The sequence below is a fragment of the Phyllopteryx taeniolatus genome, chromosome 1 (assembly GCF_024500385.1).
Source record: "Phyllopteryx taeniolatus isolate TA_2022b chromosome 1, UOR_Ptae_1.2, whole genome shotgun sequence".
Taxonomy (NCBI): domain Eukaryota; kingdom Metazoa; phylum Chordata; class Actinopteri; order Syngnathiformes; family Syngnathidae; genus Phyllopteryx; species Phyllopteryx taeniolatus.
In genome coordinates, this window is record NC_084502.1 from 46,231,348 (window position 1) to 46,246,878 (window position 15,531).

General features: G+C 39.7%; 2 protein-coding genes across 10 annotated transcripts in view; one reads left to right on the top strand and one right to left on the bottom strand.

The window, feature by feature from the left end:
* Positions 1 to 15,531, bottom strand: part of LOC133489307 (peripheral plasma membrane protein CASK) — an 83,206-nt gene that overhangs the window by 32,005 nt on the left and 35,670 nt on the right. The gene's annotated exons all lie outside the window — the stretch shown is intronic.
* On the top strand, positions 15 to 6,215 carry LOC133489337 (probable G-protein coupled receptor 34). The gene is made up of 3 exons (XM_061798344.1): positions 15 to 604; positions 682 to 755; positions 4,475 to 6,215. The coding sequence occupies exons 2-3, from the start codon at positions 753 to 755 to the stop codon at positions 5,678 to 5,680; spliced, it is 1,209 nt and encodes a 402-aa protein (XP_061654328.1). The 5' UTR covers positions 15 to 604; positions 682 to 752; the 3' UTR covers positions 5,681 to 6,215.

The window sequence follows — 15,531 nt, forward strand, 5'->3', positions numbered from 1 at the left end:
CGACTATTTTCTCACGCCCTTGTTCACAAAGAGGTGAACCTCGCCCCATCTTTACTTGTGAATGACTGAGCAATTCAGGGAAGATCCTTTTATACCCAATCATGGCACCCACCTGTTCACCTGTGGGATGTTCCAAACAGGTGTTTGATGAGCATTTCCTCAACTTTCTTTTTTGCCACCTGATTCTAAGTTAATGATTATTTGCTAAAAACAAAGTTTATCAGTTTGAACATTAAATATCTTGTCTTTGTAGTGTATTCAATTAAATATAGGGTGAACATGATTTGCAAATCATTGTATTCTGTTTTTATTTGTTTAACACAACGTCCCAACTTCATTGGAATTGGGGTTATACTCTGGAACCAAAGCTCACCATTTACTGAAATGAGGGGCGTGAAGATGGTTAGCTGTGTCACACAGCATGAGAAAAAAAGAGGGGAACACACAGCCCTCCGTCACAGTCATTGCTTCAACCTCACAGTCACTGCACCAAGAGTAAAAAGAAGGACCTCCAGAAGGATTGAATGTGACAGGCAGCCAGAGAGATAAGAGAAAATGCAACAAGTGCAGAATTCACTGGGACAATGAGCAAGTGAAGTGAAAGGTCCATATAACAAAACGTAGTAAGAAAAGTTATTTTATTCAGTTACCTTTCAACACGTCTATTCCTGTATATTTAAGGTGTTTGGAGGAAAGCACAATAGACCTACGCGCTCACGTTGCTTTGGACTTTCCCAACAGAAAAAGCACTGATGGTAAGTACGACGAAGAATGTGTGCGGAAAGGATGTGTGTGGAACCTCATGTTCCTTTTACACAAAAATGCTCTTTAAATACAAAAGAAATAATGATTATGTGGATCCTCTTACACAACTGTAATATTTCTGAACATGACATGTTTTTAACATCTGCTAAATACAGATTAGTGACCACTAACATTTATCCAAGACATGTTTCAGTCCATCTATTTTCTATACCCGCTGTTCTGTTTAGAGTCCGAGGGAAACTGGACCCTCACATACAGTAGCTGTCATCCTGGACTAATCGCCAGTCAATCATCAGGCAAGGAGTGATGGGCAATCATTCACAGTCACATCTACAGTACAACCCTTAGCAAAAATTATGGAATCACCGCTCCTGGAGGATGATTAATTTATTTATAATTTATTTAATTATTTATTAGTTTGTTTATTTTAGCGAAAAAAAGGCAAATCACGGATGTTTCACAAAATGTTTTATTCAAAATACCACCCTTCTGCCTTGAAGAAAAAAAACAAAAAAAGACAATTGTCAGTCACAATTTTGAAAAGAAATATGGAATTTCTCAATTCTGAAGAAACAATTATGGAATCAGCTTGTAATTCTCAGTTCTAAAACAAACATACATCAGATTGAATCTGCTAATTAGTCAGCAGTTAAATAAGACTGCTCACACCTTAGAGAGCTGTTGCACCATGTGGATTGACATGAATCATGGCTGTAAAGATGACAGATGTCAGTTGAATCAAAGGAGAGAATTATACAACTTATTTAACAAGGTAAACATCATGGAATGTTGCAGAAGATGTTGGTTGTTCCTCGTCAGCACTGTCTAAAATCTGGACCAATTACACACAAAATGGGTAGGTTGTAAAAAGGAAGCGTTGTGGTAGACCAAGGAAAACAAAGCGTCAAAATAGAAAACAAAGCAATTTGTCTTGAAAATAGAAAATGCACAGCAAAACAAATGAGGTACAAATCGGCGTGAACTGAAGTAAACGTCTGCGACCGAACTGTAAGAAACCGCCTAAAGGTAATGGATTTACATACAGAAAAGCCAAACAAAAGCCATCCTTAACACATAAACAGAAAAAAACAAGGCTCCAGTGGGCTAAAGAAAAGCAATCCCATGACTGGATGAAAGTGATAGTCAGTAATGAGCCGCCAATCTGCATTGGGCAAGGAGATGATGCTGAAACTTCTGTTTGGTGCTGTTCAGATGACTATCTGAAGGAAACGTGCACATTTCGACAGTCATTGATGCATGTCAGGTAAAGGAACAGAAGAGATGGATGGCAGTCATTATATCTTCAATAAAGGCACAAGTTTCCATAGAGATTTTGGACACTTTTTTTATTGTATCGACTGGCGACGACATTTTTTCCAGATTATAATGCATCTTGCCATAGAGCAAAAACTGTAAAAACCTTGCTTCAAGAAAGATGTATAATGTCAATGCAATGGCCTGAAAATAGTCTAGATTTCAATCCAATCGAAAATCTGTGGTGGGAATACGGGTGGGCGATATATATTGCCTTTGATATAATCGTGAACGTTGCTTTAACGATGTGCAATTTTACGTTATCGAGTATTCATACCGTCTCTAAAAGAAAACAACCGAACGGGTGCATGGAGGGCATATGAGGAGGAAAAAAAGCACATGAAAGTCCTAATTTGCCAAATCAGCAGACATGATTCAGTCAGGTGAATTAAGCAAATTAAACTCTCGCTCTCAAACTAGTGGGCCGATGAACTTTTTCAGGAGTTTAGCAGCTTAACAGGTGGGCGAATTGAAACAATGGACCTCAATGGAACGCATGTATAGTTTTTTGCTGACCAACATGAAAATGACACAGGCCACCGATGTACGTGCTGGCTTCCCAAATGCGGCCAGTTTAAAAGCGAAACGAAGAGAATGGATGGCACTGTTTCGATCGAAGATTCACTGGAGAATTTATTCATTTTGGATAACATTTACAAAGAAAACTGTACACTCTCATAGTCATCCCGACAGCTGGGGAGGCTAATGGAGGAGCTTGCTAGCATAGCCCTACTCCTGTCGCACGCTGTTTGTAAGTAAACATTGTATTTCACTATCCCATCACCCACTGCTTTACTTTACTTGCGGTCGTGACATCACATATTATCATTTCAAAATTACGAGTGTGTGCATGTGCTCGCATGTGTGAAGTTTGATCTTTTTTCCATTTTATTCTCCATAAAAAAAACATCTAGTCATGTGGGAAGGTTTTAAAACTTTATGAAGCTAGTAAATCTAATTTCCCTCACAGGATGAATATCCATCCAGCCATCCATACACAACTTCTGCTAAAGAAAAGATGGGAAATATGCTCAACTAAAATACTATTATATTATGCAAACCTGATTTTGCATATTCTCCTGTATACAGCCTGGACATAACGAAGTTATTGTTAAATTTGTGTGATATGTTGTGTCTTGTCCAATGTCCTGGATAAATGTCCTGGGAGGCAAATAGAGATTTACACAGTTTTTTTTATAGGATATAGTCAAATTATCGTTATAATGAAATAAAAAAATAAAGATTTTTATTTGCCCATATCCCACACCCCTAGGTGGGAATTAAAGAAAATGGTTAATGACAAGGATCCAACCTGCAAAGCTGAGCTGGTAGCTGCAATCAGAGCAAGTTGGAGGCAGATTTATGAAAAACACTGTTTATCACTGGTTAAGTCCATGCCTCAGCGATTGCAAGCTGTTATAAAAGCCAGAGTTGCTGCAACAAAGTACTAGTGGTGTAGTGTAGCTTGTTTTTTATGATTCCATACTTTTTTTCCTCAGAGTATGAGCGATTCCATATTTTTTCCTCTACTTGCTCTAAAAAAAAATTGTGACTAGAATTTTCTTTCTTGCTTTTTTGTGTTTCTTAAAGACAGAAGGATGGTATTTTGAATAAAATGTGTTTTGTGGAACATCCATAATTAGCTTTTTTCCCCCCCAAAATTAAACATTGAAATGATTTTCCTCCAGGAACGGTGATTCCATATTTTTTTTTACCAGGGAGTGTAGATGCCTATCATTACAGTGGAACCTCGGTCCACGAGCGCCCCTATTCACAAAAAAAATCGGTTTCTGAACAAAATTTTCAGACATATATTGCTTTGGTTCAAGAACTACACTTGAGTTCACAACAGTCACAACATCCACGCAGAACGCTCAGATGTGCTTTCTTTCATACAGCATACATATGTGCCTCACATATTTCAGATATCTGTTTTTTTGCTGAAAATTAGGCCTCAGCATGACTCCCAAAAAGTGAGAAGGGCCACTAATTTTGCTATGAGGAAGCCATGCGAAGTGACATGGTTCTGGCAGCTTCCGGTGAGCTCTTGCTGGTGGTGCTAGCCTGGGGAAGCAGCCGTCCCGCCGCAAGGTGTGTGGTGCGTGTGGTAAACTGGCAGGGGTCTCGCGCCTCGACACGCATGCTCACCTGCCCTCCGCTCCTTGCTGGGCATCTGCGCTGGATGCATTTGAAGGCGACAAGGTTCTGGGGCTGTAATAGATTCATTCTTTGTCCACTCATTTTAAATGAGAAAATCAGGGACACAATGCAAACCCCACACAGACAGGTCCGAACTGAGATTCAAACATGCGTCTGAACCTTGCCTGTGAGGAAGACAAATATTTTGTTGTTTTGTTTGGTATTAATATCTAACAATTGCGTTTTATTTCCTCAGGAATTTGTCTATCCTGAGGACTCCCAACCATCAAACAAAATGAACAGCTCTGCTGCCTCATCTTTTTCACCCTTATTAGTTCATACTGTGATTGCTCACATTTATGTGTTCACACTCTCAGCCACATCTCCTCCCACATCCCCCATTCTAATCTCCTCTATGGCCACTTCTAACCCAACTATATGTTCATTAGATGATGCAGCCCTCCGTCTGCTACTAGCTGTTCTCTATTCTCTTTTGTTCCTCCTTGGCCTAGTGGGTAACCTCTTTGCCTTGTGGGTCTTCCTTTTTGTTCACGCCAGCCGCAACTCTGTACGTGTGTTCCTCATCAACTGCGCAGTGGCAGACCTGGTCCTTCTGGCATGCCTGCCCTTCCGGATCTTCTACCACTTTAATGGAAACCACTGGCTACTGGGACATGTGGCCTGCAAACTGGTGGGAAATCTGTTCTACATGAACATGTACATAAGCATCATGCTACTGGGGCTCATCAGCCTGGATCGTTATTTGAGGCTCAAAGGGAAGGGCAGAGTGAGGAGAGGTTTGGGGATGCGACTGTGGGGGTGTAGTTGGCCGTGGAGTTGGGTGGCATGTGGAACACTGTGGGGCTCGTCTCTGGCAGCATTGGTTCCCATGATTGCTACTGCGGAGGACAAAGAGGACAACCACAAATGCTTCCAATTCAAGCAGCGGCGGTTCGCCAGAGGGAAAGCATACTTTAATGTTGTGCTGGTGGGATTGTTCTGGCTCGTCTTCCTCATACTCATGGTGTCGTATGCCAAGATTGCCTACCGGTTAATAAAAGTGTCACGGGACAAGCCAGAACTTCCAAATGCACTAAGATATGTACGTACTGCAAAGAAATCCTTTTTTGTCCTCTTCCTGTTTACCCTTTGTTTTGGTCCTTACCACACCTTTCGGCCCATCTATATTCTCGCCCAGCTTAATGCGACAGCATCCTGTGACTACTTGCGTGTGGTAGATCTCATCAACGAGGTCATGCTGTTATTCTCTGCCTTTAACAGCTGTTTGGATCCTGTCATGTACTTTCTTTTGTCTGGCTCAGTGCGCAAAACTGCCCTCCATGCGCTTGAAAACAGACTTGGCAATCGGCTTTTCTTCCAAAATGAAGCCACAACCAACAGCTCAACAACAGAGTTCCGAAGGCCTTCAGTACCTTTGGGTTTACCAAGAACTGTGGACTGAGTCTTTCCCATAGGGGTTGACATTTCTGTTTCTTCATGTTAAGTCACAATATTAATGTATTCTTCATGTTGAGTCAAAATATTAATGCATCTGTAAGTTTAACACACATGCTGACAAATTGGTTTTCTCACTGAGGTGAGTTAAGAAACCACCAGGAAATCAGATTATATTAACACCATCAAGTGGGTGGTCAAGTGCCCGCTGTGTCTGTTAAGTGCCGGATTCAGGAATGCTCCATATGGTCCGGGTGTGAGTGTTACACAAGTTAGGGGTCTAATCTGGTGAGAGTCATTGTTATAGGCCAGTAATTCTTAAAGTGTGGTATGTAGGACCCCCTTCTGGTGGTACGGGAAATGATCATTGAATATTGTCACACTTGCAACACTGCAGTTGTATTGTTCATAGGTTCTGCAATTTCCGATTTTCTGGGAGGCCATGAAGGTAACCAAACGAGTGTAATTTGTGATTGGCTGGGAGAGTCGAGGGGCAGGGAGAGAGCGAGTGTGTGTCCATTCAGACACTGACGGTTACAGGAAATACGGTACAGTACTAGTTTGATCTTGTTTTGACATGATTACGACCGACACTAATCATTTGTTTTGAAATAAAAAGTTTGTTGATAGCTCACTGCTTGTCCTGGTTTCTTCATCCAACCAAAGGCAGCGCTACGTGAACAAGTGTGGCTTCTGTGGGAGCGCCGATGAAACCCCCTGCTCAGCAGCAGCAAACGAATGGTGCAACCACTGAGAAATAAAATATGACTAACTACTAAGCTTTACACGATCAGGATTTTTGGGGCCGATCACCAATCAGCAAGTTTAAATTAAATGATAACCGATCACCGATCCGATCACAAGATGGAGCAATGTGTCTATTTATGTGACTTGTTCATTTATTGTATATACTTGTGCACTGTATACTGTAGCCATCAATCCATCCATCCATTTTCTGTACAGCTTATCCTCACAAGGATTGCAGGCGTGCTGGAGTCGTCCCAGCTCAAATTATTCTCTAGCATTTTAGACAAAAGTTAAAACACCAATGAACTCTAGGAGGCATTCAAGGATTGGCCACTGACATAAGTTTAGGTCAAATCAACATTACAGCATGACACAAATAACGGGTTAATTACTTACTGTAATTAAATTACTTTATTGCAATTAAATTAGTTTAATATATACCGTTTATGAAATGCTTACTCTAACTTTCTCAGTCCCAGCTATATGGACGGGTGTTGTCCAGAGTTTGCGTCCGTTTGACTTTTTTTGTTTGTTTTTCCCCCCGCGCTGCGTTGATTGAACGCGGCATGCTCCTCGTGTACATTCTTCAGGTGCTCGATCAAATTTGTTGTGTTGAAGCATTTAGATGACGTACCCCACAACGTACTTCAGTTGTGCACAGACTGCAAATAACGTACGTTGTTTGTCTGAGACACCGCAAAATAGTCCTACACCGATGACGTGTTTTTTCACCGACAAGATGGGGAAAAACTTCATTGGCTGTCAGATAGTTACAGTACTGCGCAACAAGACACGTGACAAGGCTAAAAATAAACGATCGATGACGTCATTGATCGGATCGGCGACTTATGACATGGAAGCTGATCAGCATAAAATGCTAATTATCGGCCGATACCGATAACAGCAATCAGATCGGTGTAAAGTCTCTAACTACATAAAATGTGGGTTTATTTGGAGCAGGAGAGAGTAAGATTGCAATCTGCAGTATGTGATATGTGGCCAAATGCAATGAACACTTTTTACACGATCAGGATTTTTGGGGCCGATCGAGTTTTAAAAAAACGATAACCGATCACCGATCCGATCACAAGATAGAGGAATATATCTATTTAAATGACTTGTTCATTTACTATATATACTTGTGTACTGTATCTTCAAAAGTATTCTCCAGTCCAATGATTCCCAATTAGTGTGCCGTGACACACGTGCTATGAGCGATCTTCAGGTGCACCGTGGGAAATTATCACATTTTACTTAGCTGCTCAAAAAATTATTCATTGACAAGAAATGTATCTCTGTTCCTCTCTTTATGCCAGTGAGGCATAGTGACAGACAGAACAAATAAATGCTCTTCTATTAGATGGCAGGAAGTACATACAGTAATTACTGTGCATCACTTTTTGTGACATTTTTGTTTGTTGGTGTGCCGTGAGATTTTCCCAATTGTAAAATATATGCCTTTGCTCCAAAACGGTTGGAAATCACTGCTCTAGTCAGGTCATGTATTCTAATCAGTCAGGTCAAACCAACATTACAACATGACACAAATAATGGGTGCTAACTTACTGTCATTGAATTACCTTATTGTAATTAAATGACTACTCACACACACACACACACACACACACACGCACACACACACACACACACACCAAAACTTTAGAGCATGATTCGAAATAATCCCCGGGATGTTTACGTACAACCATTAGTGCTAGCTTGCTAGGCTACATAACGTTTTGTTGCCTGCTTACGAGCCGTATCGTATTAAAAGTACGTAACTCGAGCAATCCTTGAATGAACATCCTCTCCCGAGCATCGGTGATGACCAACACACGTTTTTCCTTATTTTATCCTCTCCCCCCCCCCACACACACACAATAAATTTGCACGATCTATTGTTGTTGTCGTCGCCCTTGTAACGAGTGCATCTGGTCGCGTTTGAGTTGAGAAGATAAAGCCCAGTTATCATAAAAGACAGGATGCGGTGGTATCAGAACACAAGAGTTTATTGCAGTAGTCCGACATCACGCGCAATCGTGAAAGACCAAATTTATGTTGTAGTCTGATCCAGGAATTACGTGTTGTCTGTCTCAGACGTGTTGTCTGTCCCACACCGCCGCCATGTTTTTTTGTTTGTTTGTTGTTGTTTTTTTAAATAACTATTGGCGCTCAGATATTTACGGTACTACGTCAAAAGACACACGACAAGGCAAAAAATAAACTAGCTTTTGGATTCAAATATACTGTGCACGATGGCAACGCAGAGTAAATGTCTTTTGCAGAGCCGATCAATGACGTCATTGATCGGATCATCGAATTATGACAAAGCATAAAACGCTAATTGTCAGCTGATACAGATCAATCCGATCAGATCAGTGTAAAGTCAATTTTTTAGGAATAAAACCTCTGCTTCATTTTCTGGGGGGAACACATAGGGCTAGGGGTGTCAAACTCATTTTTGTCACGGGCCACACTGTAGTTACGGTTTGACTGTGAAACCATAAAAATCTTGAATCGCCTCATCATATTTACACACGGAATGTATGAACTAGTTTTGGAATCAGAAATCAAGGGTAATGGGTTTTTCAACTAATAATGTTTGGTAACACAAAAATGCTTACAATATCTTAACGTTATCAATAATGATATATGACAATTTGAAATCTTGGTACAGATTTTAACAAGAATCATGGAAGTTGACATGATTTTGCCTTGGCGGGCCACATAAAATCATGTGGCGGGCCGGATCTGGCCCCCGAGCCTTGAATTTGACACCTGTGACTTATGCCTACTACGCTTGGAGCGCTAAATATCTTTAGCATGGTACTTGGTGTAAAACGTTTGAGAAACACTGTTATAGGACAATATTTAATATGACAAGCAGAAGTTCTAACAAATCACAACGTGGGGTTACTTTCTGCAAAATGTTAGAAACTGTGCCCTCGCCTGGTAATTGTGCATTGGTTCTTGTAGTTATCAGCCCATCTCCAACTTTACTGTAGCTCAAAGGTGGGCGATTAATTTTCCAAAGGGGCCATTTGAGAAACTGGAATGACACCCCTGATCTAAAGCATTAAATTGTATTGCTTTAATAAGCTGCTACTTGTGTAGATATGGGATGTTATTAAAATTACGAAATACAAATGCTCAACATAATAAGCGACCATTAAAATTAGCTAAATATATAGACTACACATGTTAAAAGGTTATCACTATTTAATCAACATTCCCAAAAAACATGTCTACACTTTCAGTGTGCATAATCTTTTAAGAGTGCTGACATGAGCACCAACAGCTAACTCATATTAGCCAGTCCTAGCTGGGACTCTCAAATATCATTATTTTCATTTCATAAAATTTTTCATGTGGTCGTAATGATTATAATTCCTTCAGGGAACATTCTTTTTACGCTCTGCTGTGGATATTTTGTGTTGTGCACTACACACAGGACCAAATCACACATGCAACAAGATGCCAGAGTGAAAAGGGCGTTCAAACATCTATTAAACTGGCGATGGTACCTTTCTTTAGGGCACATCGAAGGTCACCAGGAAACAGACTAGCATCACTCCAACAACTACTGGCCATTTTTAAATTGACTACAGCAGGACTTGAACCGTGACCTTGTGGCTCCAAAGCACAAGTCCTCAAAGATGAGCTACTGCTGCCCCACAGTATAATCAGGACCAATAAGGCTCAGGATTATGTAGTCTGCCGCACTGCATCATGGACGTATCTGCCATGTTAGGAGCTAGCAAAGAATCCACTGTGACCATAAATTTGTTTTAGTGAAAGACGGCATGGTAAAATGCAAGAAAAACCCCCTTGGTTTACATGGAAAAATTGGACCACAATTATAATTTGTATAATATGCCCAATATAGAGTGGAGCAGTGATTCGGACCTACTGCCTCAGTTGTGTACAGCGGACATCTTCACCTACCTTGTGTGTGGTGGGAGTCCCTACAATTCAGATCAGTTTAAAATTTAGTCATTAGCCTATCGTGCAGTTTACAAATGGATAAAAACAGGATCTTCCCATGATAAAGTTGGCAAACAATGCAAACACTGTAATTCAAACTAAGGCACATGGAGCAGAACCTAGTAGCATGTGTGTTTAAGCGGCTCTTTTTAAAAATCTAGTTGAACTATAGAAACAACATGCAACACAATCACCAATCAATGAATAGAGGCTTTATTTTGCTTGATTTGAAAATTACTGCATTCTTCAAAAGATTACTCAAGACATACTGCATATTTCACTGAACAACATGAGTAGTATTGTTCAAGCAAATTCATCTACATCACTACATGAGTTCAATGTATACTAATAGACTCATGCTAAAGTTAGCGACCTATTAACCTATTACCTCATGTTAGTTCACTACCACTCATGCTTTGGTGAAAACTACAGGACTATAACAATCGTTGACATTTTACTGACTGCAAGCAAATCAAACTATATCAGCACAACATTCGTTTTTTTTTTCTTCTTGTTTCATGGTGACAAACGAGCAATTTGGGTAGGTCACTTCATTAGGGCAAGTGACGAGGAAGGGGATGCGACCCCATGTAATTTTTCACATTTAAAAGAGGGTTTCGTACTTTGCTAGTGGAAGAGGCAAACAAAGATTACTGAGGTACAGAAACTAAAATGATCACCCTGATAATTTAAGGGAACCCGTTTATTTAACTCACCCTGAAGTCGTAGCAGTTGAATGTACAGTTGTACACGTATTATGTCGCGCACACATACGTCTGCAAAATCACTCGTGCTCTCTAAAACGACTGAAAAATGTATCACGATATAAGTATTTCATAGTCGATAAATATTTGTTTTTAGGTTTTTTTTCTATTCAAAATAATGACCTAAAGGGGAAAAAAAGGAATTTACATAATTTTATTTTAAAATGTAATCTTTATCATTTAAAAAGAGGACAACACTACTATTGTGCCTGATTGATTTATTTTTGTTTAATAAACCATTTGGTATCTCAAGACCAGTCCAGTTCTGGGGAACACTAGATAACTCCAGGACTTATTATTTGTTTTATTAGTATGGAGTCTAAAGACGTGACTGGTGTGAATTGTGGCATACAGCAGTTCATAGAGTACAGTATGTGATGTCCTGTGTTACCGCTGGTTCAATAAAGCGACTGGAATTGCATTAGAAAGTCTGTTCATCCTTGACCACTTGCGATGGCATTACAGTATGAACAATCATTGTGGCGGCTGGCTTGACTGTCTTGCTCGTCGGATGTTTCTGTCTGTGGCTTAAGACGGTGCTGTACATTAATGGATGAGAGCAGATGAGATTATACAATAAATGAGGTCATATCCATATCCACTGCCAAACTAGTGATGTTACCCTCCCTTGTCAAGAATTTATTCACCCGCTGTCATAGTTGGGTTGTTTGTTTTTTCGTTTCAGTGCAAGGTAGATCTCAATTCTCTTCCGAGCTTGTACTTATGCTGTATACAGTCATTCACTCCTGAAGTTTAAGTACTAAATGTGGAATATCTGCTGAAGAAAATGAATCAAGTGGGAAAAAAAATGTTTTTATAGAGAACTTGTGATTGATACTAAAGAGTAAATGATAATTTATCGACAAATGAATAAGAAAGAGCTTTTCAGCAATGCACACAAACAGTATGTTTACAGACGGCACAATGAAACCTTTAAGGAAAACGACCCACAGCCAACAGTCAAACATGGTGGAGAATCCATAATGCTTTGCTCCATTTGGTACTGGAGGCCTTGACTGTATTACAGGTATCATGAAATAAGAATATTATCAAGCGATTTTAGAGCGAAAAGTCTTTCCCAATGTAAGAAAACTTGAAGTGAGGTGAAGATCATGCTTCCTCCAGCAACACAAAGACCAAAGCACACAGGAATGGTTGAAATGGAAAAAATTGACTGCTTTAAAATGACTTGCAATGAGTCCTGATCCCAATCCAATTGAACATTTTGGGGGGAGCTGAAATCTGCCATTAGGGAAAGGAACCCTGCAAATGTTCAAGAGCTTGAACAAATTGCAAAGGAAGAGTGGGAGAGAATAGCATTGGAGAAGTGCAAAAAGCTTAAGAGAGGGATACAATAAACATTTGGAGGCTGTCAACGCTGCCAAAGCGTGTGCAACCAAATATTCAGGAGGGGTGCCAATATTGCTGCACATGCTGTTTTCTGTTTTTCTTTTTTTGCTTTGAAATTACAGTATATAAGTAAAGAAAAAATATTTTCTTTGTTAAATTACTTTGGACCTCCAATTAAAAGATCATGTTGATATAAATTTGGTACATTTCCATTTATTTCTGAAGACATTATAGGTTATGCAAAAACCGAAGGGGTGCCAATAATAGTGAGCATGACTGTATACATGGACCTAGCAAAAAGATAAATGAGGTGAGTCCTAAAGCCTCTGTTGTAGCAGAATGCCTTGCAGAGTCACCGGTGTTTTTTTTTTCCTATTCTATCAAACATTTTATCAAACATTTTATCAAACGTGTCACGATCATGTGTCTATCATGATACATATTGATATTGAATTATTGCTTAGCCCTAAAACTAGCACTTTCAAAATAAAAGCACTGCATATTTTACATCTTATTTTCACTTCATAAAGACTGCGAGGGCAGACATGGACAGGACACACGTGGCCCACAGGCCATACTTTGCTCAGGTCTGCTGTAGATACTTGCCCTGTCATGGTTTTACTCTATGAGTCACACTCGGCAAAGCCACCATGGGCTGATTAAATCAATGAAGCATCCTTCTTCTGCTGAATTGTTCAAACTACTGACATCAGTTTTACACAATGGCTGAGGCAGTTCGGAAACAGAATGTTGACCACATGAGCCAGGTAAGGACACATACAAAAGGACACATACAAAAGTGGCAAAATGAGTATCGTATTTTTCGGACTATAAGGCGCAGTTAAAATCCTTGAATTTTCTCAAAAATCGACAGTGCGGCTTATGTATTCATTCTGGTTGTGCTTACTGACCTCAAACCGATCTTCAAAAATCTGTCAAAATGTTTTAGTACAACTTTGGTAAGCTACGTAGCCGCACTGCTTGATGGCTTGTTGGAGCATTACGGCTACCATAGTGAGGAGCCTCGCGGAGTAATATCTACTTGTGCTTTAACATAATATGATGTGTGCAGAAAGACCGCAAAATGGCACCTGTAAATAGACCTGCTTACCAAGCGGATTTCAAACTGGTCATTTTCAAATGGAAGACTTTGCAAAAAGAGTGACATAGGCGGTTTGAGTTTGCGCCCGGGAACGTGCAGCGCTTCGGTCTGGATGAACTCGAAGTGTCGGTTTCCTTCTCGAAGAGCACAACCCATCGCCCAGGTGTGAGGGAACCGGCCGGCGGGGCGGACCTTTTGGCTGGCAGCGTAAAGCTATATGCAAACATTGCCAATAAAAGAAACAGGGGGCTGCCAAACCCCGCAATACTAAAGCACCGGAAATGGAGGGTGTTCCAAACCGTTAATAACTCTAAATTAATATGGGACTCAACACGTAAACCAAAAGGCATTCTTTGTGCACACTTAAATATACGAAGCATTTTAATAAAAAGTGATCACCTTCTCACTGACTCAAATATTGACTTCCTCTGCCTATCTGAGACATGGCTCCATGAATCTTCGCCCTCAGCAATACTATCTGTACCTGGTTATAAAATTTTAGAAACGACAGACAGGGTTCTAAGGGAGGAGGTGTTATGATTTATGCCAAGGACACTTTTAATTGTAATGAAATACATGTTACAGATGAGAATGGATTAGAATTTATTGGACTAACTGTTTCTTTGTCACAGCAAATGTCTTTTATTCTTGTAGTTATTTATAGGCCTCCCTCATCAAATGCCGCTTTTCATGAAAAGCTGGAAATTTTACTGAAACTCAATCTTGCAAAAGAGGTGATAATAACGGGTGACCTAAATGTTAATTGGGAAGTTAACAAAGTTAGGAAAAAATTGAAAAGGGTTATGGATGATATGGATATGACTCGGGTAATTAATGGCCCTATGAGAATTACAAACTCCACCCGAACTCAGATTGATCTAGCTTTTACTAATAGGCCAGAAAGGATCTTGAAGCCATACAATATGCTCACAGGATTGTCTGATCACAATCTTATAACGGTCACAAGAAAATTAAATAAAAAGCGCTTCAAACCCTTGGCCACCACTGAATCCAATAGGATACCAAAACATGAACAACAAAATTTCCAAGATTCTATCCAAGAAGTAAACTGGGATGTATTACTCGCTGGTAAAAATTTAGATGAGGATTGTTCTAAATTTGCCAACCAAATACAAGAAATTATTATACAATTTACACGGATAATTAAACTAAAACCTAGAAAGAATGGCCTTCCTTGGTTAAACACATTTTTTCTGAAACTGATGAAAGAGCGCGATCATTCCTTGAAGTTGTCGGTCAAATCAGGATACAATAGACACCACTTTATTTCACTGAGAAATAGGGTAGTGAAAGAAATAAGAAAATCTAAAGCTGACTTTTTCATTACTGTTTTGAATAGTGCGAAGGGAAATTCAAAAATAACCTGGAATTATATTAAAAAACTATTTGGTGATACACAAAATAACAAAACAAAACTAATGCAAATTAAATTAAATGGAAACATCCTGGCGGAACCTCAAGTGATGGCTGATGCTTTTAACAAATACTTCATTGAATCTGTGTCAGAAATCTCTTCTAAGTTGGCAGTAAAACAAAGGAAGGAATACCCTGCATTGTCTGCAACGCAGTTCTTTACTATTACAAATATTACTGAGACCAAAGTTATCGATTTAATTCATTCACTCAAACTATCTAAGGCAAAGGATGTTTTTGGAATGGACACGAGCATGCTCAAAGATCTAGGTTCAACTCTTGCTACTCCTATTGCCTCAATCATTAATGCTTCAATTTCATCTGGTCACTTTCCAAAGGCCTGGAAATCTGCTATTGTTACCCCTGTCTTTAAATCCGGTGACTCAACTTCTCTGAATAACTACCGACCTATAAGCATTCTTCCGGCCATTTCCAAAGTTGCAGAAAAATGGGTGTCAGAGCAGATTGTCCATTATTTAA